Source organism: Equus asinus, chromosome 2 (genome assembly GCF_041296235.1).
Source record: "Equus asinus isolate D_3611 breed Donkey chromosome 2, EquAss-T2T_v2, whole genome shotgun sequence".
Lineage (NCBI taxonomy): Eukaryota > Metazoa > Chordata > Mammalia > Perissodactyla > Equidae > Equus > Equus asinus.
The window spans coordinates 115,909,076-115,936,888 of NC_091791.1; the positions used below are offsets into that span (position 1 = coordinate 115,909,076).

A 27,813-nucleotide genomic window follows, 5' to 3' on the forward strand; every position below is an offset into this window, starting at 1 on the left:
GTGGGTCTGTAATTGACTATCTTCCTATAATTGACCTTGAGTGGTACTGCATTGAATGGGAGCTCCCCATTCTGGCCCCATGACTCCATTTTAAATGAAGTTTCCCTTTATCAATTTTCACAACACTTAACATAAGATATACCCTCTTAGCAAATTTTTAAGTATACAATACAGCATCATTAATTAAAGGCTCTCTGCTCACAGGGGATCTCTAGGACTTGTTCATCCTGCACAACTGAAACTTCATACCACTGGACTAATACCTCCCATTTCCCCCTCCCCCCATCCGTGGCAGCCACTATTCTACTCTGTGCTTCTGAGTTTGATTATTTTATGTTCCTCATACAAGTGGAGTCATGCAGTATTTGTCTTTCTCTGTCTGGCATATTTCACTTAGCGTGTCCTCCAGGTTCATCCATATGCTGTCGCAAATGGCAGGATTCCCTTCTTTTTTAAGGCTGAATAATATTCTGAAGTGCTCAGATTAAAAAACAAAAGAGAGGTGTAAATCAGTTGGCTTTGGAGGTGCTTTGCCACACAGGCCTTCTGTGATTCCATGGCAGCCATGGGTCCTGTCTCCTCCTGTCTGGTCGTGGGGGCAGGAAGAAGAGTGGGTCTTGGGGGAGAGCTGTGTGTGTGTGTGTGTGAGCAGCTACCCAGGGACAGCCACTGGCACTGAGTCACACTTGACAGCTTGTATGACGCTGCCCTCATCCCTCCCACTCCAGGAGGGGATCAGGGTAGCTGGTATCTCCCCATTTCCCAGAAGAGAACATTGAAACCCACAGAAACCAAGTGCCTGATGACTGGAGAGCTGAGATTGGAGCCCACAGGGTCTTCCACTGGCATGGAGTCTGCTCCTCCACGCTGTCCTGCCGGGTTGCGTCAGGGCAGTGAAGGCTAGTGGTGACCTGAGGGTCTGAAATCACTGAAACCCATGCTCAGATCCTGTGCTGCTTGCTGTTCTTCAGAGAGTGTGCCTGGTTATTTATTCAGAGACCCTTGTACCAAGGTTTGGGACTAGGGTTCGGAAATATTATTTCCCCTCCCTCCAAGAATCCCAGTGTTTGACCACAGTGTCATCCAGCTTGTAAGGGAAGAGACTGTAGAATCCAACTTCATTAGCTGACTCACGATTTCAAACAAGTTCAAGTACAGCACAGGAGACTATTGGCTTTGGTGTCAGTGAAGGGTATTTAGGTGAGAGAGAAGGAAATTTCCCTTCTGGGGTGAAGAATTGGGTTTTGTCCTTATGAAGATTCTGGGCAATGGGAGTGGAGACCCTGCCTGCATTGCCAGCAACATCCTTCTGCCCAAGGCCAGAGGGATATCTGGGAACTGCAGATCCGTCTGCCGACTTTCTAAATCAAAGCCTTGATCATTGTCCCCGGTTCTCCATCTCACTTCAGTGTGCGCAGTGATGTGCAAACTTTGAGGTACAGTGGCAGTTGGATGCAGAGCTGAAGTCGTGCTGGGCCTCGGCCCTCTTGCAGAAGACTTACTCAGGAAGCAGGCCACTGTGGGAGGGTGGCACGAAGGAAGGGCAGAAGGCCAAGGTAGGGGGTGTGGACATGGGCATCAGGGTGTGGGAGGATACCTGGCCACTGCAGACTTTGCAGGCCCTGAGTCACCTGGGCCGCACCCTCGGAGAGCCACCAAGGGGTGGAGTGGGAGGGGTGTCAGTGTCGTCTCCAGGCAGGTGGCCATCCTCCGTGTTTACCACTCCGGAAACTGGTTGCTAAGTCCTTTCTGAAGTAGGCTGGACTATTGTTGGACAGGAAGGTTCTTCCTCATGTCAAACTGAAATCTACCTCCTTAATTCCTCTGCTTGCCACTCCTGATTCTGCTGTTGGAAGCTGCAGGTCTGCCTGAGTTGCTTGGAGACCCTGGTGAGTCAGGAGGCAGCCCTAGCCCAGTGCTGCCTGGCTAGCCCTGGGCTTGAGCAGGATAAAGGGGGAGGGTGGAGGGCAGGGCAGCCCCAGAGGGTGAGAACTAGCAAGGTGTTGAAGGGTGAGGGGTGTACTTGGAGGGTGTGAGGGGTCATGTCTTTTGGTATTACAGGATAACAGCATGTAAAGATGAAGGGTTGTTCTTAGAACTCCACCCCTCATCACTCTAGGTAAGGTCTGTCTCTCTGTCATCTTCTCTGAAGGTGCTGTTCCTTTCCTCTGGGACCTTGTCACTATTTGTAATTAAGGTGTGTCATTGTTAAATTGTGTAATCCCAACCCCCCATTGACATTTTATATTCTACGAGCTCAGGGACAATGTCTGTTCAGTTCTCACTGTGCATGTCAGACATCATAATGCCTGAAACAGGAAATGCTCCATAAATATGTTGAATGAATGAATGAGTACTTGGCTGAACTATGGCTTGTAGAAAGGGCTTGTGTGTGGTGCTAAAGACTTTAGACTTAATTCTTTGTGCAGTGGCGCTGGAGGAGGCCCGAGAGCCCCATCTGGAACTGAGTGCAGGTCAGACTGTGTCGGGGGCAGTGTGTCAGCTCGAGCTGCTATAACAAAAATACTACAGGCCGGGGGGTTTAAACATCACATGTTTATTTCTCACAGCTCTAGAGGCTGGAAAATCCAAGATCATGGCATCAGTAGATTTTGTGTCTGGTGAGGACCTGATTCATAGAGCTGTCTTCTCCCTGGGTTCTCACGTGGCAGAAGGGGCGAGGGAACTCTCTGGGTCCCTTTTGTAACTCACTAATCCCAGTCACGAGAGCTCCACTTTCCTGACATAATCATCTTCCAAAGGCCCCTCCTAATACCATCACAGTGGGGGTTCAGTTTCAACATAGGGATTTTGGGGGGACAGAAACATTCAGTCTGGGCGGAGAGGCACACTGCACACTAGGGTGGGAAAGAGGTGGAACACCTTGTCAGAGTGCAGACTGAGCGAGCTGAGAGCCTCAGCTAGTGGGTGGCCCTGGGATGGGGAGGGTGGAAGGAGACCCACTCTGAGAGTGCAGACAGCAGCCTCCTCCCTGGTCCTGCAGGCATTTCCTCCCTAGTCTCCATGCAAGGCTCCATTCCTGGCATCGCTGGCTGCGCTCTCAGGTGGTGGCTGGCTGCTGCTCAGTGTTGATTACAGTTTGAAATGCCATACTTCAGTCCCATGCTGCGACACACCACAGAAATTCTGTTTCACTCTAATGAGGTTTCAGTTAGAATGTTGGAAAGAAGAAAGCCTTTTAATTAGATTGGTAATAATTGAGCTCCCAAACCACAGCAACTTTTCTCTCAGAAGATGAAGACACAGAAGCAATTAAAAGAAGGAAAGCCACCTAAATGGAACACTAGCTAATTTTAAATCCATTAAAAGCAACAACTTCTTAATAAGGTGAAGCGACAGATATATGTCCTAAAAGAGTTTATCAGTGCTTTTAAATAATATTGGAGATTGAACTAGAACTGGGGTACTCCTGCCATTCAAATGCGTGGCTCTGTTAGGACCATTTTCTCAGTACAGAGTACGGAGAAATGTTAGTTCCACAACTTTTTCCACCAAAAACCCTGGCATATTTTATTTTGCAAAATGGGGGATGCATTTTTCTTGTAACAGAATTGGCAGCTGCTTCTGGACACAGCCCCCCGCCTTGGACCCTTGGGACTTGTCGTCTGTTCCTCCCCAGGCAGCTCTGTCTTCTCTGCAGGATTCACAATCCCTGCTCCCCCAAATCTCACCTCTCTAAGGTGCCCAGGATGTGAGCACCTGGGGCAGGGTCATTGATGCATCAAAGAATCTCTGCCAACTCCTTACCTGTTCAACACATTTTTATTTTAATGAGAAGAAGCATCCATTTCTGATTTGCATCCCTACCCTCTGTCAACGCCTCAGCAGATGTCATGTTGTTCCTGACATCGGGTCTGTTTTTGTGGATGCCATCAGTGAACCAGGCCAGGTAGCCCCTGTTGCAGGAGCTCACGGTCTCAGCTTCTGTGCACATCTGCATGGGGACATTGATGAATACTTTCACCTGAAGAGGGTGGCAGTTGCTGATTTATAGGATCCTTTAGGTTGGAATTGAGTACTAAGTACTGAATAACAGCATTCTCAGTGTAACTATTGCAGGAAACTTGCTCCTTTGTCTCTATGTGCACTGGCTTTTGCTAGGCTTTGCTGGGTTTGTCCAGCTGTGATAAAAAGCTGGTTGTATCCCAGTTGGAAAAGCTGATGTTGACTAGAATCTTCTTTAGGTGCCCTGTGCCAGGGAAAAGCCACAGTTGATACAGCAGCCCAAGCTCCAGTTTAAGTGTAGACTTGGCACCCTGCTGGGTCCCATACTTAGGCAGTTTGGAAACGAAAAAAGGGGCTCTTGAGTGAGAAGGATCCAAGTTTGAATGGCTCCTTCGTAAAATCACCTCACCCTTCTGACCTTCAGTTTCCTCACCTGGACAGGATTTATCTTACGGGTAATTGTCAAGGACCTGGCATGCTGCCTGGTAGATCAATAGGATGAGAGAAAAGGCAGACAGACCCTCAGGGACCATGGAGAACGTGACCCACACAGCACCATCAGCACATGGCAAGGCAGCTGACAGAGGCCATGCACCATTTCCCAGGGAGGGAAACATACAATACTTACAGTTGTTTAAAACCCTGTATGTTCTGGTAATAAGTTTGAATTAAAAAAATTGAAATTTGCACCTAATTTTATATATATTTTTAAGTTATAAAAAATGTACTAATGAGAAAAATAAGCTAAAACATTGGCAGATGTCATCTCTGGAGGTGAGGTTGCGGCGTTTTAATTTTTCCTTTTTATGCTTTTCCATCTTTTGTAAGTACTCTGTAATAAATGTGTATTACTTCAGAATAAATAGAAAAGCTTCACTTTGGAGAAATGGTGCTTGAGTGTGTTTGAAAGTGCTTGGTGCATTCTGATTTTCACACACTCCAGCAGTCATAACAGTCAGTTTCCAACATGAATAATTGTATCATTTCTTCTTTTGTAAACCACATAAACCATATTTCTGAATTTTTTTTTTTCCTTTAAAGGATGAGAAGAACCAAGTTTTAACCACCAACATTTGGCTGCAAATGGTAAGTTGAGACAATGGCAGTCCTCACCCATGACTCTTCCTGCTCTTGCTTCTGAGATGCTTGTGTTTGAATTGCAGGGAAAGCAGAGGTCCTTTGAGAAAAGCCAGGACTGTCACCCCTTACTCCAATAGCCCAGCAGTGAAGTACAGCGTCCCGCCTTTGGATGTGTCGCTCTGCATTCTGCAAGGCTCACATGTGTTTGTATTTCACTACAGGGTGATTTGGGGAAATTTCAAAAGCACTTCATGCAACACAAATTTTAAGATGTAGATCTGCATTTAGATGTCCACAGCCTGCACCATAACCGGTCCCCATGGCTCAGGAGCGCCTGCCTTGCTCTCCAGTCCCTCCAGAGGTGCATATTTGCATCCACAGGGTGTTGCCTAAGCCAGAGATCTTCACACTTCCTGTTCTGGTGATGCCTGTGAGAAGGTTGAAATGCTATATTCTTCCATTCATGGATTTTTAGCTTGACATCCTAAAATTATAATCTACATTTAATTAATTGCTAATTATGTCCCTTCCATCAAACTGTAAATATTGACATTTGAAAATAAAATAGTCTCTATTTTAAGTGGAATCTAAATGCCACAGTAATTTGATGCCCAGATCATTCATTTAAAAAATATACGAACAAGCCCTTCTTCAACTGCCAGATGTTTTACATAGCCCCGTTTTCTCTTTGTGCTTGCATTTCTATTCCACTTTCCACACATAACTTTATCCTAATATGGTATAATTTTATATTTGAAAGTCCTTTATTAATCATTCTGTCTTGGTTCTCTCAAATGTAAATATTTACATAAAATTATTCCCTCAGAAAAGAAGTGTTAAATTTCTTTCTTCTGGATTGATTTAGAATTACCATGATTATTGGTAATTCTTCGAGGTGATACTAATTACAAATTTTAATAAATAATTATTAAGCATAAAAATTGGAAATTAATCTCTGTATCAAAGATAGGGCTTTGTTTTAAATTCATTTATGTATTCATAGATGACTTTATTACTAGAATCAAGGTGTTGATACAGATTTCACAATCAATTCTATAACTTTTAAAAATAGATGTAGTAAAAGGTATAGTTCATAATGAGAGACATTTTGTCACAGCAGTGTAATTCAATTCCTTGAACTTCTTCTAGATTGCATGCCAAAAATAATATCATTTTCTTCAAGGTATCAGCTCACAGCTTGATTAGTTTCTCCTTCAATTTTGCTGAAAGCAAAGAATTAAAAGAATTAAAGCCCATCTGATCTTTGGAAGTATTTGTCACCCAATTTTTAACACAATTCACATAGATACTGGTATTTTGAATGGACCCTTTATTTGCTTCTGGGGTCAATGTCCCAGGATAAGAGTTGAGATAAGAGAAATAGTTTTTCTTTGTAAAGTGGGGGTAGGAGAAGTGAACTCAGAGGTAAAGGTGACACCCACATGGTTCTTAGGCACGTGAGTTTTAGGGGTAATACAAGTGGAAGCAGAAGGAGAGAAAAAAGATTCACTTATAGCCATCTGCTGCGTGTCGCAGGGTGCGCTTAGCTGTGTCTGAGACCCCTTGTAGAACCTACCCATAATGGGCAAAGCAGAAACCCTTGGGAATTTTCCCCACAGGATTTAAAGCAACACTCTTCAGTGAGGGAATCCCACCCTCACACCTGTGCCCACTTACCCTTAGCTTTCTTTTGCCGTGGGTGCAGGATCTGTGCTCCCTTTGAAGGCCAGTCCTTCCTCCAGGGGACAAGGTCTCACCTCCTGGGACCTGCTGAGAACCTTGCTTCACAATGTCCCTATGCCTCTGGCATCATCATTCTCCATGTGTCATTCTCGTTGGCAAGCAGGCATGCTGTAGCATGTCCCCATCAACCCTGCCCAGCGACTCCTTGGTTTCCTCCTCACCTTTACAGCAAGGTTTCTCCATGCAGTGTCCTCCCATTGTCCTCATTCTCTCTCCTTCATTCTCAGCTAAATTCACCCTTATTTGGCTTTGGGCAAGCAAACCACTAATCCCAGGTTGTTAAATGCTATAAGTAGTGGTTTATCCCAATTTTTTTGATAAAAAATTTTAAAGATATTGAAAAGGTGAATTTACAGTGAGCATCCGTATATCCACCTCCTAGATTCTGTGATTAGCACTTGACTCTCCGTGCTTTATCCCATCTCTGACCATCTGTCCATTTTTCTATTGATCTAGCTTATTTTTTAATGCAGTTCAAAGTAGAATAGTGGACATCGGTGCACTTTCACTGCATATTTTATGCAGATCTTTGAGTTTATATATTTTTTTCCTTCCTCTCAAGGCAAAGTTCACATACAATGCTATGCTCATATCCTAAGTGTATCAGGCAATGAATTGCCTGTGATGTCTTCATGTCTGCAGCCCTGCCCCCATCCAGGAGCAGAACTGCACCATCATTCTGGGGATACTGAGTCCCTTTCCTGCCAATTCCTGCCCTACCCTCACCGCTCCTCAGTGGGAAGGAACACCATTGTTCTGGTTTTTCCAGTGATTAATTTTTTCTCTTTATCTTACTCGACCTCTCAGGAGCATTTGATAGAACTGAATTGTTCCCTCTTCCTTGAAATCCTTCTTCACTGAGTGTCGGGATAGCTCTCTGTTAGGTTTTCGTCTTAACTCACTGGTGGTTCCTGAGTCCCTTCTGCTGTCTCTTCATGTCTCTCCAGCCATTCATCATTCCAGGAGCTGGAGGATCATTCTCCCGGCTTAAAGCACCTTTGATGAGCTCTAGCTACCTCCTTGGTGTCGCTATACAGGTGTCCAATAGGTTCTTAAACCCAGTATGTATCAAACTATCCCCTCTTTTCTCTTTCACACTTGCCCCTCCCATAGCCTTCTCCATCTGGATAAATAGTGTGTCCATTTATCGATACGCTCAGACCAAAAGCCTCAGAATCACTCGTTACTCTTGTCTTTCTCACACACATCTATTCTGGCAGCAAATCTGGCAGTGAGACTTTCAAAATAGATCCAGGATCTAACCATTGGGCTTCAACCCCATTGCTTCCATCCTGGTATAAGCCAGAGTCATCTCTCACCTCTGTTATTACAAAGCCTCCTAGCCAGGTTTCCTGTGTCAGACCTTACCTCCCCTGGTGGTGCCTCTTCTCATCATAGCAGTCAGGGTGATCCTAGTTAAGAGACGATAGAAGTTCAGCCTTGAGCCTTCTTGGCTCAGACCCCTACAGGGGTTCCTGTCTCGCTCAGCGGCATATGAACTGAAATCTTTGAAGTGGCTTTTGACTCCCTGCCTGCCTTGACCCTGCTTCCTCTCCCATCACTGCACTCCTGGATGTCCTGCCCACATCTCCTAAGCACACATCCACCTCAGGGCCTTTGCCCAGAAAGCTCTTTCCTCAAGAACCACTTGATTTTCTCCCTCACTTCTTAACAGTCTCTTCCTCAAGGTCACCTTTTCAGTGAGGTCTTCCCTGAGTTCCCATGTACTGTCTCAAACCCTCTCCTCTTCCTGGAGCTCACTCTATTCTCTTTACCCTGTGTCTCAGTCAGCTTGGGCTGCTATAACAAATACCATAAACTAGGGGGCTTATCAACAACAGACATCTATTCCTCACAGTCTGGGTGTTAGAAATCCAAAATCATGGTTGTTGCCAGTGTGATTGGGTTCTGTTGAGGACCCTTTTCCGGATTGCAGACAGGCACCTTTTTGTTGTGCCCTCACATGGTAGAAAGAGTGTGAGCTAGCTCTCTGGCCTCTTTTCTTTTCTTTTCTGGACATTTCCTATTTTTTATTGTATCTTCCCTCAGTTATCTACACTTTCTTCTTTTTTCTCTGGCCTCCTCTTAAAAGGGCTCAAATCCCCTTCATGAAGGCTCTACCCTTATGACCTAAGCACCTCCCCAAAGCCCTACCTCCTAATAGCGTCACATTGGGATTAGGGCTTTGACATTGGAATTTTGGGGGGAAACAAACATCTCATCCATCACCGCTGCTTCATTTTGTTTCCAAAGCACTTGTCACCGTGGGCCATCCTTCGCACTGTGTATTTGTTGATGGGACCTGGGTCTCCCTCCCTGACTAGGATGTGTGCACGAGGAGGCCAGGGCTCTGTTTGGATACCCCCAGCTCCTAGCCCACTGCAGGCACCGAATGAATAAGTTTTATGGAATGAATGAATGAAACAAAAACCTCAAGGTGAACCCAGGAGGGGCTAAGATACTATGATATGAAATAAGCCAACTCTCAAGTAACTTTTGAACACTGTGGGATAAGATAAAGCTCTGGGAATTTGGGAAGATGATGCAAATGCGTCTGTTTTTACATAAAACTATATGTTTCCCATGCCCTGTAAGGTACAGAACTGCTGTTGACATTTTTCTTACAGAGAGAGACATACCTCATATGCTCGTGACATATTAGGTCCTGGACAGGTTTGTCTCCCTGGTGCCTGTATTTCTTACCCCTCAATAAGCAATTATCTTCAGCAACGTATATGATTTGGCAATTTCTTTTAGAGAGTGATGGTTTCCAGAAAAAATGTACATGGATTATTGCACTGAGTTCTGGTGCTCCATAGATAAGCACCCTTGCTTTGGGTGATGTCACCAGAGACCTCTAAATTTCTTTCAAGCATAACTTATTTCTCATTAAGACTTGCACTTGCGTAAGCATCTGCAGCTTCATTTGTTTTAAAACTCAACTTTTAATCTCTTTGACTGATTCAGCTAATCTTTTTGAGCACCTGCTATATGGAAGACATTGAACTAGGCCATGTGAGGGGGACCCAGAATTGGATGAGACCAGTTTCTTCTTTCAAACCATTTATAATCAGGCTGTGAAATTTACACTCTAAAAAAAGTTAAAATATCAAGAACAAGTAACTCCCTAGAGACGTGGCAGGAGGCAGGCTCATAGTATGGACAATGGATCCCCCAGGTGGGAGATATCTCTGCTTTACAGGAATGGAAGAGAGAGAAGGAAAGACATAGACTCTTTTAAATGTGAAGATCTGGCAGCATAGGCATTTCTAGGTGTGGCATCATTAATTAATACTTGTTTTAGGCACCCATCATATGGAAAACATGCATGTGTCCTTATAAAGCTAAGTGACACATTTATCTAGAAAATGGCACCTGTAGCTCATGTAGCAGCTGTAACACTGGCTCCTCACTGAATCTTAGGAGGTTACAAGTATCTTGGGTTTAGAACAGACCTTAATAGTTATATGATCAGAACATCTGGCCTAGCCAGTGCTTCCCTCTGGAAAACCATGGCATTCCTTCTGCAGTCACAGCAGGGACATGGGGAACTCAGATGTCACCATGACAGGCCGTGGAAGCTGCCCCGGGGCTATTTAGAAAACCACCACCACCTTGATTTCTGGTCTTCTGTGTTCTCCAACTAGTGGCCAGAATGGCCTGACCCGGCAGGAATCTTGGGTACAAACAACAAATGAAGCTCGATATCGAAGGCTAACAGAGCTGGAGTCCCGAGGGAGGACAGACGTGAGCAGGAGGGGAATGGAGAGCTTAGGAAATGGCTCTCAGCAGTTGGATTTTCTCTCCCAGAGTTTCATATTGCTGAATTCCTGTTCTGAAAATCTGAATCCGCATAATATTTTCTCCAGGATATTTAAGCTCTGAGGTCAATATTCTGCAAATGATAGATTTTCTATACATTCAAAATAGAAGAGGCAGAAAAGTTAAAAAAAAAAAGAGTTCTCTTTGTCCTACAGTTTGATTTTGTTTTCGTGTCTCTCACTTAGCTTGATTTTGTAGGAATTTCCAGTTCTTTAGATTACTAAAGGGAGAGACGGTGACTTCACCACTTACCTCTTCATATTCCTGGGAGGAAGCAGCAGGTGTATTTTCTCTGTGAGTTAGTTTTATCGTTTTGGGAGGCCTGTCAGACAATCTGATTTTAATCCATGAGAAGAAATGAAGAAACCATGTCAGTTTCTGAAGAGACATTTGAGCCATCTGAAGCTAATTGTTTTTTTTTAAAAAAATTGTCTTCTCTTATTTTGGAATTTTGACTATTCTTCTGGCTTTACATTTCCCATCCTTCTAATGTTTATTCTCTATTTTTTACCTGCTAATCATGGAGCTAATAGCTGTTATATCGTAGAATGTTAGTTTGTAAACATATTTTTTCTAAAATGTTTACCTTTTTAATTTCTGCATTCTTTATCACTTTATCTCTGACACACAGAAATGCCACAGATTATGCTCATAGATAAGCCAGCCCTTGGCTTGCTTAGGGCCCTGAGAGCAATCCATGGCTTAGGGTGATGTTTCAATCATTATATCTCACTGAGAGAAAAAACTTTTGGGGAAGTGAGAAGGAGGCCGCTTTCTTCCTCTGAGATCAAAATAGTTTGGCAGGAATAATTTTCAAAACATATATATGGATGGAGTTTTCTAACACCAGATACTTGGTGTCTTCCACACCAACAGACAATTCTCTGAATCTCGGAACACCAACTTGGTGTCCAACCTTTCAATTCGATTCTGACACCATCTACCTGGAGTTAGCTTGAGATCTCACAAGTTAAGGCCTCAGTTACACAAAACTGCCCCCACTTCAGATGCCTGCTGCAAATGGGGTGCCCAGGCTGTGCACACTTCGTCCAGCTGCGTTCAAATTCAGAGTTTCCCACTATCCCCTTTCAGGTACAGTAATTTTCTGGAACAGCCCATGGAACTTAAGAAAACACTTTACTTACATCCACCAATTTATTATAAACAGTACAGCTCAGGGATAGCTGGATGGAAGAGATGCGTAGAGGAGGTATGGGAGGAGGCGCAGAGCTTCTGTGCCCTCTGTGGCAAGACACCCTCCTTGCATCTGAATGTGTTCACCAGCCTAGAGGCTTTCTGAATCTTGTTGTTCAAGGGTTTTTATAACCCAGTCTCCATAGAGATAGGAGTGGAGTGAGGCTGAAAGTTCTCACCCCCTAGTCATGTGGTTGGCCTTTCTGGTCACCAGCTGCAAGATGGCATCCTTGGCCTATCTAGGGGCCCACCCTAAGTCACCTTACTTCATTAGAATAACCTCAGGTGTGCTCAAAGAGGGCTCTTTATGAGTAACACAAGACACTCCTATCACTCAGAAAATTCCAAGGGTTTTAGGATCCCTGTGCTGGAACCTGGGATGAAGACCAACTATATTTTTTATTACACCATAAAGGATTTTTTCTAAAAACACAGACAACTTTCCCATTCTTCGCTCTTGCTATCTCTTTCTCTCTTGCTATAAAGATTTCCAGACATGCACGTACACACACATTTAAAAAGAGTTTCTAAGAGTGGTTCTAGTGGGCCCAGTTCTCAGCTCCACAGAAGGATAGGGATTCTCTACAGTGCCTTTTAGATCAAGGGCCCCTTCCTGTCCCATGTGTCCCCTTTAACACCCCACACATTCCTGTCGAAGATTGAATGAGAAGAATCACACAGACGTAGGGAGAGGAGGAAAAGCACAGACTTCTGGAGGTGAAGATCTGGGAGTGTTGGCGTTTCTAGATTGATGCTTATTTTCAGGTGCCCATGTATGGAAAACATGCCGGGTGCTGTGTGTAGGAAGATTTTGCCCCGTGCCTCTGCCCTCCAGGACATTCCCAGAGATCTGCCTGGCAAGTGAGTGCTTTGAGAGGAAGCAAACCTCTTTCTGGGACTTAATATTTTACAAGCCCCTTTCTACATCGGTCCTTAGGAAACCTTCATGGAAACCTGAGGGATTGTGAGCTCTGCTCCGGCTCCCAGGGCACGCAGCACTGAGGTTCGTGCTCCAACTCCCAGCTCCGAATTGGTGCCCACTCTTCTCCACCTTTGCCTGCAGCTCAGTTGTTACAGCTCTCACATCCTCTAGGATTTTGTAAAATGGAGGAAACCCTCTTTCTTTTAAAGCCATCATTTATGACATGCCTACCAGGGTCATGTGATGTTTACGTAGTGCTACACACATTATCTCATGACATCCTTGCAGCTCTGTCCTGTGAGGTAGGGCACATAGGAGGAAACAGCAGCTCAGAGAGGGTGATTTACCTGCTTGAGCTCACATAGCTCTTCTCTACCAGAGCCCTGGTGCAAACCTTGGTTTCTCTGATTCCAAAGTGCCCAGCAGCCCTTCTCTCTGCTCCTAGGGTGGAGAGACCCAGCTTGGCTTTGGAGTAAGGAAGGGCACTGTGAGCTGATGGACAGCACTGGCAGGGATGAGGAGCAGCCCACGTGTCGTGGTGCAAAGTCTGCCAGTGCAGAGAGATTGGGTTGGAAGAACCAACGATTGATCACCCTGCTAATGTCAGATAATGCAGTTCTGAGTCCTGAGTCAGTGACTGACTAAAAAGGTGTTGCTTCTCTGTGCCCCAATCTCCTCTTGTAAATAGGAATGTAATCTTGCTGACACATCTGGATCCTGGTGAGCATGGGTATACATACACAGGACCCTGAGCGAGCAGAACGGCCAGGATGCATGCCCATGGGGCACATGCAGCTGAGTAAGAGCAGGATTCGGGATGGCAGGAGGAGATATAAAATTGCTGGGGAGGTGTCCTGCAACTCATATGTGGAGCTATTAGAAGAGGTTTATGTTTGGCTGACCAAGCACTCCCACTTCCCTGTGCCCATCATTTCAGCAAGCAGGGGAGATGAGTGTGTGCCTACCATGCTCACCTTTCTGGGCAGGTCTGGGAGCCCTAAGGCCTGCGCAGCATGGGGGTGATAGTGAAAGTAGCAGGCTGTATGGTAATCTGCCCCCAACTCAGAGAAGCATCCAGGGTGAGCTATGAGATCACAGTAAAGAAAGCACTGGGGTTGGGTCTGAAAGGGCTTATGCCCTGAATGAGGGAGAGAAAAGAAGGGAGCTCTGGCCAAATGGTGCAGAGGCTGAGCGGGCTGCAGCAAACACAGTTTAGCTGGTGCCCAGGCGTTCCTGCAAAACAACTTGAACAAGACTGGCCCTTCCTGGGTGCGATGCTGTCCTGACCTCCCCTCTCCTCTCCTTCCCCTCCCCTCCATCAGCCACACACATCTAATTAGAAACAGCAGCCGGGTGGGTCTCTATCCTAACTGCCCCAGATGATTCTTCAGCACATTATACATTAACAAACACACCCTCGTTCTCAGAGGTCCATGGCTGTAAAATGGTGTTACTGCCCTGCCTATTACCTCGTCTGATTTCAGTCCCAGAACTGGGACAGCCATTCCTGACTTTTGCCTGCTCTCTCCAGAGAATGGTGGGATCTCTGGGACATGACCTTTAATTACTTGTTGCCAGTCTCAACAGCTTTGAAAATTAACTGTTTTTTCTCCCTTAATGTTTTTGTAACTTTGCATCAAATTCATTGGACTAAAATCAAATTGAAATTGCTGTACACTTGAGGCATTTCTTTGTCTCACTTGGTATAAATATGCATGTTTCACTGCAGAAATAATGATGCATTTGATTATGGGGAGCTGCTCTGGTCCCAGCTTGGGGTGTTACATCACATACCTTTCTAAATCTGAGAAAGTCTGAGCTCCAAAGCACAAGTGGCCCCAGGGAGATTGGATGCAGGATGGGGGCCCGTTCCAGGGCATGCCCTGATTATGGCACACTTGGTGGAGCTGCTGAGTTCAAACCTGCAGCCTTGAGAGCCGGGCAGGGTGCTATTGGTTGTATAACAGCTGCAGGTGGTTCCTACCTGAGCAGCCTTTACGGAAGTAGTGAACCCCAGGTAGGCCTGGTGTGTGAGGTCTGGGGAGGGAGGATCCCAGGCATGGCCTTCCTCTGGCAAAGGTCACTTGAGAATGAAATTAGGGCCTAGCCCCAGGAGATGTACTGTGTTTGTGTGAATATTTCCCGAGTCCTCACCTGCATCCTCATGTCCTAATTCAGTGTCTTACCACCAAGGCCGAGTGTTTACATTGTTCATTTCTGCCATCAGAAGCGCCAATCGTGCAAGAAAATAAGAATTCAAGTCTGAAAATTACCCTTAGAAGTTTCTGAGAGGTTCCTATGCAGCTGCACAATGTTGTTTCATGAAAATACATATCCTATATTTCTCCAGCCTGCTGCTTATTCCAACTGAAATAAGTGAACTTGTTTTTCCAAAGTGTCCTTACAATGGAAAACTTTGAAAGCAAAGTAGTTATTCATTTGGCTAGAAATAACCCATCTGCTGTGGGAGGGGAAGGCTTGTGGGCATGCAGTGGGCTGGAATTAACTGGAATGCTACTGTCTGAATGTGGTCATGGTGAAGGCAGGATCTTAAATGCCATTTTTATGTTATACATGGTCATTTTGGAAGGTATTATTGAATCCCCAATTTCCTTATATTTTATAGACAGCAACTCAATTGCATAAATAAATGTCTGGAACTCTCTTTGGCTTTGAACTTACCCAATAATTTCTTATGAGAAATATCATTAGACAAGGAAGCAAAGTGCTGCTTTAATGTCATTGCCTATATGTGTCAGTCTTGGACAGATCACTATTTACAGTGGAATATGTCAGAGTATCCGGGTGTGAAGAATGTTCGTTTCCCAGATGGCCAGATTTGGAAGCCAGACATTCTTCTCTATAACAGGTAAGCACAGTGTGCAAAAGGAAAAATGATTTTATTGTGGCATATGTTTAACAATAAAGCATATTTGAGTACTTTATAGAAATGCTGGGTACATTATTTATAATTAGACCGTTGCCCCCTTTGAGGCTCTGTAAGTGGCCAGGTGTTTAAAAATCAGCTCTGTCCCCCCTCCGGTGACCTCTGCTTTGGTGTGCAGGTTTGAGTCACCCGGCATGCTGCCTAAGATGACCATGTCCATAGGACTATGCATCATAGTGCATAGATTATTTCCCTGCATCTTGGCACTGAGGCATTCTTGCATGTGGCAGTACCTTTGCCTCCTGAATGGCACCAGTTGTGTTCAACGGCACGAGAGGTTGCTGGCCTGTAAGAGTGCTAATCGATTTCACCAGTGAAATGGAATGTATTTGCTTCCCAAGTGTCTTAGGCTCCCCCAGAAGTTAACTCCTGACAAGGATGCACACCTGGGGATTTTGAAAGATGTTGAGCTTAATACTCTCTGCTAACGTTCAGGCGCACAAAATGATGTGTTGTCTCAGTAGGCTCATGTGATTGTTCGTTAATGTGTGTGTGTGTGTTGGGGGGGTCTTTCCTTAAGGAGGGGGACATGCTATCATTCTGTGTAAGCCACAGTTTTGAAAGGAGCATTGATTCAGGATAGGGTAAGCATTCCAAACATGTCCGTCACATCTCTCACTCTATTCCAGTTTGACATTAGAGTCCAGGCATGAGCCACTAACAGCTTTTGAGAGAGAATACATTTTCCATGCTGTGATGCGATTGGGTCACTGCAAAACAGCCATCTCTGCATCATTTCTGGGATGGGCTGCTTTATTTCCCTGATGGATGGTGAGAAAATTACAGTCGCCAGACAGCTGGCCAGGCTGCTCTGAGGAGAGGACGAGCAGAAAAAAGCATCCTTGCTGGATGCTCATTCCAGGGGTTTCTTCGTTGCTTTATCCTGCTTTACTTTAAGCCTGAAGTTCAAGGATTTTTCTGAATGCAATCTTGCTCAAAGTGAACAGTGATTATAGATGGCTCCTCACCGTTCTCACCTTTGGATGGAAGGAAAAGCATTGCTGGTATTGGCGGTTGCTTGCAGAAGAAAGCCTGGGCCCCAGCAACATGTCAGTTGCCGCTACACTATGCAACTGTGGGCAGCTGCCTCAGCCTCTCTGGGCCTCTCTGGGCCTCTCTGTTCTTGAGTCTGCAGATTCAGGTCTGGCTCTGAGACTGCAGTCCCCTGGCTACAGCTCTCTTCCTGTCACGCATTCCCATTACTCTGTGCTGATGGCAGAGCCTGGGTGGGGGCAATGTATGCAGGCCACATTTGGGTGCAGTGTGGTCCAGCCTGTGAGGGCTTGCAGTTATGCTAATAAATGAGTCACCAATGAAATAGAATGTATTCCCTTCCCAGGTGTCTTAGATTCCCCTGGAAGTCAACCCAAGACAAGAATTTGAGTGCGTGTAGTTTGAGAGGACAAATGAGACAGGGAAGGGAGGGAAGCCAATATAGAATGTCTTAAAAAGCAAACTACTACTGTGCACGACAGGGCTCATTCCTATTGGGTTTCTCTGGGGTATTTATCTGCCAACTGCCTTCTGTCATAGGTTGACAGCTGCTTCCATGGATCTCAGCTCTGGACACCACCTCTGCTTGCCAGCCCCATGCGTGGACTGAGTGTGCTCTGATAGCCAGAGCCTCTAGCCCTCAGCAGGGTTGCAGATAGTTGGAGTAGGCAGCTGTCAGGGCCTTGGGTGTCGGGGACAGCTGTTGACATGGTCACCTGCAGCGCAGATGAGTCACACACTTAGTTTCCAGTTGTTTTCACCTTGGCCTGATTGAAGATCCAATCCCAGCTCCTAGGAGGGGCGGGGAGGACAGCAGGGATGTGATTGGTAGGGAAAGCATCCTAGGCCTCAGGGAGTTTCTCAGCCACAGCAGAGGAGGCAGGTAGATTACAAAGGTAACAGAGCAGAGGCGAGACCCACCTCCTTATGAGTTGCAGCTGCTCCATTGTGGCCTTTGTGTGTTATCATGGTATCACATGGGTCCACATGTGGAATGGGATCTTAGGGAGTGAATCTCTTAGATTCAGTGTTGTCACTGTTAATGGCTCCTGAAGAAGGTTAACTGGTTGGTGCTCAAAGTCTCATTATACAGTCATGGCTGGCCTGGGGTTTGGGGGCCCAGGAGGCCATCACTGAAAGGACATCAGCAGCAGCTCTTGAATGTGGCACAATTCTCCAGCTGAGGAAAGGTAATTTGGGCCTCGGAGAAGGAGGTTTTAGGAGATTCTGTTATGACATATGCATAATCAAATATTCAGACCTAATGTGGAGGGAGGCTGTTTCTAAATAAGGTGCGATGGGAAGAGGGTGGAGCAGTAGCCTGTTTTCAAGAAGTGAGTGGAACTGGCCAACCTATGTTTGCATCTCCGGAATCATCCTCTGAACTGTCCATCCAGACCTCCCCTTCTCACCACCGTAGCTGTTTTTCATTTGGTCATTCACTCAACCAATATTTAGTGAAGGCTTACACACTGTTACTGTGCAGTGTCCTAGCATCCGAGGACACAGCAGTAATCTAACCAGACAAAAATCCCTGCCCTCTAGGGAAAGGTAGAGAGAGAAATGAAGAGGGGAGAGCACACACTGGATTATAGGGGCTTCAAGAAAAATACACCAGGGAGAGCAACGAGCAAGTGCTAAAGCCAGAGGCAGGGCCTGAGACCAGCAGAATGGCTAGGAGGCGGCGAAGGAACAAGCCATACAGCATCAGGGAGGTAAATGTTTTTGGCAGAAAGAACAAGTACAAAAGACCTATCAGGAAAGGTTGTAAAAGACATTGAAATGCCAAAAAAGAAAAAAATGATGAAGAAGAGAAAGATAACCAGTGTCCTGTGGCATGCTAGGTGTGGTCACCTCCCGGGTTATCTGTTCTGTAGTAGACTCAGCCTGTCATGGTCTTTGGACTAATTTTCAGCTCTGTAAGTTCTAGAAAACTAATAGCACTGCAGATAATTCTAGTCCATGGAGAAGCAAATGGATCTTGTCTAGTGGACTGATTCCTCTGTTAACAGATTGCATCGACATTCCTGGTGGCCTGCTCTTTGGATCCTCCTCAGAATTGGTTTTTGACACCTTGCTGGTTCCCTCTTTAATTAATGACTTAAATCTTTGACATGTTCATTTTATGTTTGTGCAAGTGTGATGACTTTATCTTTTAGAAAATTTATCTTTTTCTGATTCCCTTGAGGCAGGAACATGTCATCAGGTCTGTCTGAGGACCAGAAGGGGCCCCTGTGTCCAACGTGTGCAGGGGAGAAGGTCAGAGACAGGAGGGGGTGCGGCCCGTGTCTCCCAGGCCTTGGCTTTTACCATGAGTGAGATATGAGAAGCTCTGATCCTTTTTGTCGAATTTTGTTTCCTTTCTTTTTTGCTCTGAGTAGTTGTCAAAATGCTTATTCATATTCTCCTTCTGACTTGCTATCAACTGATCCCCATCCCATGGTTTTCTGTTCAGAAGTTATGATCTGTTCTTCTCTGCTTGTGCACCCCTCCCAGCATGCAGCAGTCGATGTGTTTTGCTTTTGCTATTTCCACTGCTTCTCAGTAAAATTGAGAGAGTGAGGACACAAGATTGCATGTCATCATTCAGCCAGTGTGAGCCCAGTTACTGGTCTGCCTCAGGCTGACTGGGAGCCCAGCCTGTCTGCATCAGCATGGACTGTTGCTAGCAGACCGTTAGCACCCCTGCTTGGTTCCCCTCTTTCTGCAAAGGGCCCTGATGGCTCCAAAGTTAGTATTAGCATCCACATTTCTCAGAACAGACAACTTATACTCAGAGAGGTTCAGCCACATGCCCAAGGTCACCCAGCAGGGTGTGCCTGACTCCAGAGTCTGACGTGCCTCAGGCTGGCCTGCTTCTGGTCATGCTTTTAGAACTCTTGTGTTTTATTTTTCTGCAAGTTAGACAAAGCAAAGTAATTCTTCTCACTGAGTTGATGCCTTTGGGCCTGAGCCTGCTGTCTTTCATTCTGAAAGAGGAGAGCCTCTCTCTTCCCCATATCAGCTGCTGTGGGATTTTCACACCATCACTCCTTGATGATCTTTCCTCAGCATCTGACATCCAACTTTTCTGACCAAATCCCTTGCCAACCAGCGTGGAATGACAAAATGCAAACCGTTGTGCAAGGATTTGAGCAGAATTTCAAACGGCCAAAAATTTCAAACAGTGACTGAAGTTTTCTAGGGATGGTTTTGCATCCAGGATGGCCTGGCAAACTGTCTTCCTGCCTGTGGTGCACGGCCAGTCCACTGAGCAGCCCCACCCCCTGCTCTCTGAGGACCCCAAGACCAATTGAGCTCGAGAGCATGGCTTTTGGAGATGAGCTTATTGATCTTCGTGACATCAGACACAGAGCCAACGTGGTTGTAAGAGTCTGTGTAATAAATACGGGAGACAGGAATTCAATGGGAAGTTCAGTGATCATCATGAGCTGCCTGAGGGAAGGGAGGGCAGGCACCGCAATGGTGGGGGCCAAGGTCAGGTCAGCCCCCATCCTGTCCCTCCCCAGCCTGCTGTGACAGTCCCTGCGAGTTTCCACTGCCCACCCAGGGCTTTGATCACTGGCTGCCTGCATGGAGGAGCACATAGGAAGCTGTGTTTCACAGGGAAGAGATGGCTGAATGGGGAACTGGTCTGCCTCTGACCCTTAGGACCTCAGCTATGCGGGGTGCCAGACTCAAGCTGAATGCACCCCACGGCAAGTGTCAAAACCTGGAGAAGCCAAGGCTTGTAGGGCAGGGCCACAGGGCTGATGTAGCTGATGCTGTCAGTTCAGCTCTGGAGTTTTCTGAGGACCCCCTACGTGAGAAGATAGCGTGCTTCTAAAAGGAGAGCACACATTCACTGCCCTCACAACATTCGTAATCAGTAACAAATCCCTTTACCCTGGGTGGTCTCATCTGATTTGATTTCATGACTGAGAATTACTATCCTAATTCACAATTAAAGAAACTGGTTCTAAGATTCACAGCTTGTTCACACAGGACCAAGGCCTTGACTCCAAACACTTTCACTTTTCCCCACACTTGACAACCTCTTCATGGGTGTAAGACAAGGGCTCAGAGATCATCTTATGGAGCAGAAGATGACGTGTCAGGGATACGGCATCTGAGAAAGATCTGGAAGAGAGAGATGCTCATCCAGCAGGAGGAGGGGAGAAGTTGTTGGTGGGAAGATGGTGATACCAGACAAGACAGCATGGGACGGTCTTGGGTTATGCTTGCTGTCCTGGCACAGTTGTTAATAGTGCCCCTTTCTCTTGTAAGAGTGACCCATTTTAGACATAATTTATGTGGTCTCCTCACTTTAGAGCAAGTGGCTACAGGGAGAGAACAGTTAGATTAAGGCCTGTGGGCAGCATGATAGGGCTCCTTCATGGGAGAACACTAAGTTAGGCCATGGCACAGGGCTCTTAGGCGGGCGGTGGGAGATAATCTTGGAAGGGACCAAAGGTTGCAGGGCCCTAAAAGCATTTGTTTTTAATTCAAGGGAGGGAATAATGACTAGGATAATAGGGTCAGGATGAATTACAATCTAAGAAATTCAGATCAGTCCATCCTGGCTTCTCCTCTGGGAGTCTCTCCTTGACTCCCAGCACAATCCCCTCCTCTGGGCCGCTGGGTGCCATGGAGGACTTCATGTTTCTAAGTACCGTGTCATGTCGCAACTCCAGGTTTAACATTCCTGTTCTCCCCACTGGGCAGTGAATTCCATTGGAGGAACCAAATGCTATTCTCCAAAAGTTAGTGTGGCAAATAGCACAAGGAAAGCATCAAATTACAGTGAGTGAATGCACTATTGGGGGCCATTACCCTGGTCCAGTAGGAGATTGATGGAGGCCAGAAATTGGGTAATAGCACTTGGAACTCACACTGTCTGGACTGACAGTCAGTCTTCCCAACACCAATAAATAAAAAATAAATGAATTCTGGGTGTTTGGGGCAAGGATGTCATGTATGGGTCATAAAACGTATGTTGTTTTAGCCTGAGAAGCAAATTAACCTACAGATTATCATTCTCCATTCTCCTTCACTTCCTGTATCAATCTGTTATGAAGGATTATGCAATTTAAATCATTCCAGTTATCTTTTAGCATGATTTATGATCTTTTATTTAAAATAAATTGTACATTCTTAGTAAATCAGATATTTTTATTATTTTTTTATGTATCCTCTATGGCTCTGGCGTTCCATACCAGATTACAAATGTGTTCTATTATAGTGTCTTCTAATAATTTTTAGTAAACCAAATAGTTTACTTTTTATTTTGTGTTTGCTTCTTGAAATTTTGCGTATTCTGTGAGGTAAGGGTCTAACTTGACTTTTCTTTAAATGATAAGAAATGGTTCTAACATGATTTATTGAACATTCCATCTTTTCCCCACTGAATTGAAATGGGATGGTTGTATTCATCTATTCACATACAAATAGCATGCTGAGTACTAAGCAAGGTAAACAAAAGGAGACATATATCTTGAGTATCATGCTGAAATTTTAAAACATCCAAGTAAAAGGAAAACTTTTGAAGCACTCAAAGTGAAAAATCAGTAACAAGAAACAATTTGCCTCAGTTAATAGGGCATTACTTTCAAATATTAGAGGGAAATTATTTTTAAAATAAAATCTTTTGCTGAACTGAGCTATCCATGTAAAAACTAAGGCAGTTTCAAACTGTTAAAGACTCAAGTGATTTACATCGTCTGAAAGAATACTTAAGGATATACTTCAGTAAAATGAAACCCAAAAAGATAGACATGGAATATGTTCAGCAGTTGTTGGCAGAGGAACCACTAAAAGTCATAGTCAAGTTTAAATACTTGTTAACATTTTTAAATATAAATAATCACTGAGAGATTTGGGTTGGTAGGAACTTGAGAAATAGAAGGAGTAACAGTGGGAGTTTTCTGTAGGGCTTCTCTGGTTCATGGATGATAGAGATGCCCTAGTTAGATGTATAAAATGTACAAAATGAAAAAGATAAAAGTAAATCTGCCTGTTGAATACTGGAGTAAATATCAGAGGAATTGAAATGGTAATATAACTTCCAAAACACTAGACAGAAAATAAAGAATGAGAAAAATTTAGTCAGTATGCCAAATGTATGAATAGAAAATTAGGAAACAATGTAAGAAAGTATGATCAAAAATACTGCTAATAACATAGCAGAAATAAGTTAAAACAGTCACTCATCACAAAAATGAAAATAGGTTTAAATCTTCTAACAATTCCAAAAACAAAATAGACTTTGTTTTAAACAAACAAACAAAAACAACCAACTCTATGATATATACAGAAGAGAGATTTTAATCAAAACGAAACAGGAGGAAAATAAAGGGATTGGAAAAGTCGTGTCTGGAAAATACTGTAAAAAGAAATCAGATTTAGCAGGGTTCTTCAACAAATAAAAAATAAAGGCAAAAGGCATGAAGAGGGACAAATTGAATATTTTTATATTGATTAGAGGCAAATTTACTGAGAAAACAAATTGTATGGCAAACAGTGTAGCTTCAGACTATATGCAGCCAACCCCGGTGAAATACATAGGAGAAGTAGACAAAACCCCAATAGCAGGAAAGATAAGTATGGTTAATAGGATGAAGTAAATCACTTAAGACTGAACCAAGAAATATATAGATTTGTACCCAACAAATGAAAAGTATTGTTTTAGGGGTTGGCCCCTTGGCTGAGTGGTTGGGTTCTGCACGCTCTGCTTCGGCACCCGGGGTTTTACCTGTTTGGATCCTGGGTGCAGACACGGCACCGCTCACCAGGCCATGCTGAGGTGGCATCCCACAAAGCACAACCAGAGGGACCTACAAGTGGAATATACAACTATATCCTGGGGGGCTTTGGGGAGGAGAAAATGGAAAAAGATATATACGGTTTTAAACACACTTGAAATATACACAAAAATTATTTTAACCCATAAAAAATATCCAGTGTATTATGAAAAAGTAGATATGATATAGCTTATATTGTCTCACTACAATGATATAAAAGTAGAAATTAACAACAAAGGGATAGGAACACAGTAATGTGTATGTATGTATGTCTATAATCTCCCCTTAATTTTTTTAAAAACACTCTCAGATTAATCTTGGCTTACAGGAACTTTTAAGAAATGTCTTTTAAGGAATGAATGACAATGAGAATGAACATATGAAGACCAGGGAGATATGTCAAAGTACTGCGTAAAAGTGAGATAACAAGAAAAGTTTGAAATTTGGTTAATTAAGCTTCTACCTCAAAAAATGAGAATGTGCATATCAAAAAATAAACCCAAAAAAAGTGGCAGGAAAGAATTAGTAAAGACGTAAATAGAAATGATTTTAAAAAGATGAAAGACACGTGCACATTTAAAATCAAGAATATCAAAAACTAAAATCTAGTTCTTTAAAAATACCAAAAAAATTAATAAATGAAAGAACATATATTAAAATTGAACATATGGTTGAAATGGTTGATTTTCTATGGAAATACAAATTACTAAATGTACCTAAAATGTAGAAAATCAGGATAGATTTAAAAATACATAAAAAATGGACGAGGTAGGCAGAGATCTACATTTTAAGAAAAGGTACATTTGTACATTTGAATTTTATATCTTCAAGGAATAGACAAATCTATGTTATAGAAATTATTCTTGAGCATGGATAAAGATGGGAAATTTATAAAACTAACATGGCATGTTAAATTTACATGCCAGAGACATCTCAATAGAAGAGAAGTGTCAAACAAATCTCACATGTGAATATGAATGCAGATATCCCAAAAGAAATACTGGCAGATGAAACCTGGCAATGCATTAAGTGAAAAATACTAAATAACTTTTATTCCAGGTAGGCATGGGTAGGTTAACTTGGTAGGTTGACTAATGGAATTCACTACATATCCATGGTAAGCAAGGAAACAAAGACATAATCTCAATTTAGCCTGAAAGATTATTAAATTCATTTCCAGTTCCTGATCAAAACACATTATAAACTAAGACCAGAAGGTATCTTTAATAATTGGGTAAATATTATCTGCAAGAAAGCTGCAGCAAACGTAAAGCTAACTGTTGGAAAGTTGGATCCACATCAAATCCAAGATAAGGCGAAGATGCCAACATCCCTGTTGTCAGCAGTCGGCTGGGGACCCTAGCTAGAGCACCAGAGAGCAAATTAACAATAAGAGATCTAAATATTACGGTGGAAAATACAACACTGTGATTACTTCCAGTTGATTATTTACCTAAAAATAGAATCAGCTGACAAACTGCGAGCTAATAAGCGAGTTGAGCAAGGAAGATGAGATAATAACTGAGATAATGTCAGTAAATAACAGTGATGCAAAATGGAAAAAAGGGTCTCATTTACAATAGTGAGGATAACTGTGAAATACTGAGGAATCAACCTGGTGTGAATGCACCAGACTGTTGTCTGAGGAAAACTATAAAAAATTCACCAAAGCAGCTCAAAGAGAGTGAAACCAGTCAGAAGCAGCACGTATGTTCCTCCCAGCCTTCTTCCCACTGTGGTCACCCAGATGTCGGAAGCAGGATTGCTGTGGAAGGTTTTGGGGTCAGGCTCTAGAACCGCTCTGCCCAGGTGCAAGCCACACCTGCAGTCCTTCTGCACAAGGTTCAAGAGGAGACAGTCAATGAACTTTGAAAGCTTTCAGGCTGCTCAGGCATTTCTTTGGTGGTCCTCTGAGTCATTGCAGCCCAAATGGGTGCTCTATGTCCTGCTGCCCATTTTGACTCTTCTATTTTGGTTTTCTGACTTCTGCTCTGTCTAAGAAGCTCCAAGTACTTTTTAACAATGGAAACTTCAGCTCTACCTCCCCCAGGGTCTGATGCAGCAGGTGTGAAGTACAGCTCAAGAATCATCCACAGGTGGTCGCTGGACCAAATGCTGAAAGACTGCCCTGCTGGGCATGGACACCAGCTTTTATCCCATTAATTAGGTGGAAGCTGGGAGTAATTTGGTGGCTGGAAGTGATAAATTTCAGCCTGTACACTAACTTCAGTTACAGTGTTGTCTCTCTCTTGTTGTCCAGAGAAAATCCAATTGAATGCTGGATGCTCATACCATTGGTGACTGATGGTTAAAGAAAGAGTGGGAACTTAATTTTAAACATCTGAGTGCTTCTCCCTGGTACTTACCTAGTTAGTGCTTCTCACTTTCCCCAGAGATGTATTAGTGCTCCAGAATTTTAGTGAATCATTGCAGGATTCCTTATGCATTTTTTTAATCAACAGGTGAGATGTGTTATGCCTATAACATAGTTACTTTGGTGTTCTTAGTAAGCAGGATGTAGTGTGGGTTCCATTTTAGAGACTTCCAGACGGAGTCTCTAAAGGCTTACTGAAGACCCATGGCACATAGCATCTGGGTTTGAAGGTTGCAGTTCCTTCTGTCCTTCTAGTAGATGTTGTCACACTCTTTTTTTTATCTTGGCTTGTGGACCCTTACCTCATTTATTATGAAAGGTAACCCAGACAGAGGGCAAAGCAAAGAAAGAAGTCTTTATATTTCAACCAACTAGGATCAATGGCCATGACAAAATCAAGTTGCTTAATTTCTGTCCCTTCATCCCTAAACAGATAAATTTCATTTTGTATATCTTTCTTCAGTCCATCCACTTAATACATTTTTATGTAGTTATAATGACTGCATTTTTCAGTCATCACAAAACTTTTCCATGTTTCCATGGGCTTTTACAAATCTTCGTTTTAATGGTGACAATATCTCATTAAGAATATGTATTTTAATTGACCATTGTTGGGTATTTGGTAAGCTTCTAATTAAAAAAATAATTATTTTGAATAATTATAGATTCATGAGAAATTGAAAAAGAAATGTACAGGGGTACATCTTCCTATATTTCCTAAATTTCACTATTGGTAACATTTCAAATAACTGTAGTACAATATAATAACCAAGAAATTGACATTGGTACAATCTACAGAGCTTATTCAGATATCACAAATTTTACATATGCGTGTTTGTGTATGTGTAAGTGTGCCTAATTCTAAGTAATTTCATCACGTGTAGATATGTGTAACTCCCGTCACAATTAAGATATAGAACTGTTCCATCACTTCAAAGATCCCTCCTGCTATCCCTTTATAACTGCATCCTCCTTGTCCCAGCTCCAGGCAAACACTAACAGGGTCTCCATCTCTAGAATGATGGCATTTCGATAATTTTATATAAATGGACTCGAACAGTATGTAACCTTTTAAGAGTGGCTGAATAGCACTCAATGGTATTGATGTACTACAATTTGTTTTAACTTTTCATCCATTGAGGAACATTTGAGGTGTTTACAGTTTTTAGCTATTATAAATATAGCAATTGTGAACATTCACATGCAGGTTTTTATGTGAACATAAGTTTTCATTTCTCTGGTATAAATTACACAAGAGTGCAATTTCTGGGTTGTATAAGTAGATGTTTAGTTTTATAAGAAATTGCTGTACTCTTTTTCAGATTATCTATGCCGTTCATATCCCCCCAAGAAATGTATAAGTGAGTGAGTTACTCTGCACCCTTGCCAGGATTTGATGTTAACACTATTTTTTATTTTGGCTATTCTGATAGGTGTGTAGTGATATCTTGTTGTTTCCATTTGAATTTCTGTAATGCCTAATGATGTTTAACGTCTTTCCATGTGTTTATTTGTCATGTGTGTATCATCTTTAATAAAATATCTGTTCATGTCTTTTGCCCTTTTTCTAATTGGGTTGTTGTGTTTTATTATTTATTTTTTTTACTGTTGAGTTTTGAGAGTTCTTTATATGTTCTAAATATGAGTCTTTTGTTGGATGTGTGTTTTAAACATATCTTTTGTCCTTCTGTAGGTTTGTTTTCAAATTCTTAAAGGTCTTTTTTTTCCTTTTAATGAAATCTAGTTTATCAAATTTTTCTTCAATGGATTGTGTTTTTGGTGTCAAGTCTAAGAACTCTTAGCCTAAACCTAAGTCCCAAAAATTTTTCTCCTGTTTTCATCTAGTTTTGTAGTTTCAAGATTTACATTTAAGTCTGCGATTCATTTTGAGTTAATTATTGTATAACGTGAGACTTAGATTGAGGTTCATCTTTTTTGCCAATAGTTTTCCAATTGCTGCACCTCCATTTGTTGAAAAGGCTATACTTCTCAT

The 27,813-nt window shown here is 43.2% G+C and overlaps 1 protein-coding gene across 4 annotated transcripts in view; it reads left to right on the plus strand.

The window, feature by feature from the left end:
* LOC106834056 (neuronal acetylcholine receptor subunit alpha-7) overlaps window positions 1-27,813 on the plus strand; it is a 107,136-nt gene that overhangs the window by 45,875 nt on the left and 33,448 nt on the right. Inside the window, exons 1-4 of one of the 4 annotated variants that reach the window (XM_070496834.1) lie at window positions 1,762-1,889; window positions 5,008-5,052; window positions 12,571-12,666; window positions 15,487-15,596. In XM_070496834.1, coding sequence (XP_070352935.1) covers window positions 15,517-15,596 — 80 coding nt within the window. In that variant the 5' untranslated portion in view covers window positions 1,762-1,889; window positions 5,008-5,052; window positions 12,571-12,666; window positions 15,487-15,516. Of the gene's footprint in view, window positions 1-1,761; window positions 1,890-5,007; window positions 5,053-12,570; window positions 12,667-15,486; window positions 15,597-27,813 lie in introns of those variants that run through there. The other 3 variants (XM_070496830.1, XM_014845482.3, XM_070496837.1) reach the window with 3 other exon arrangements.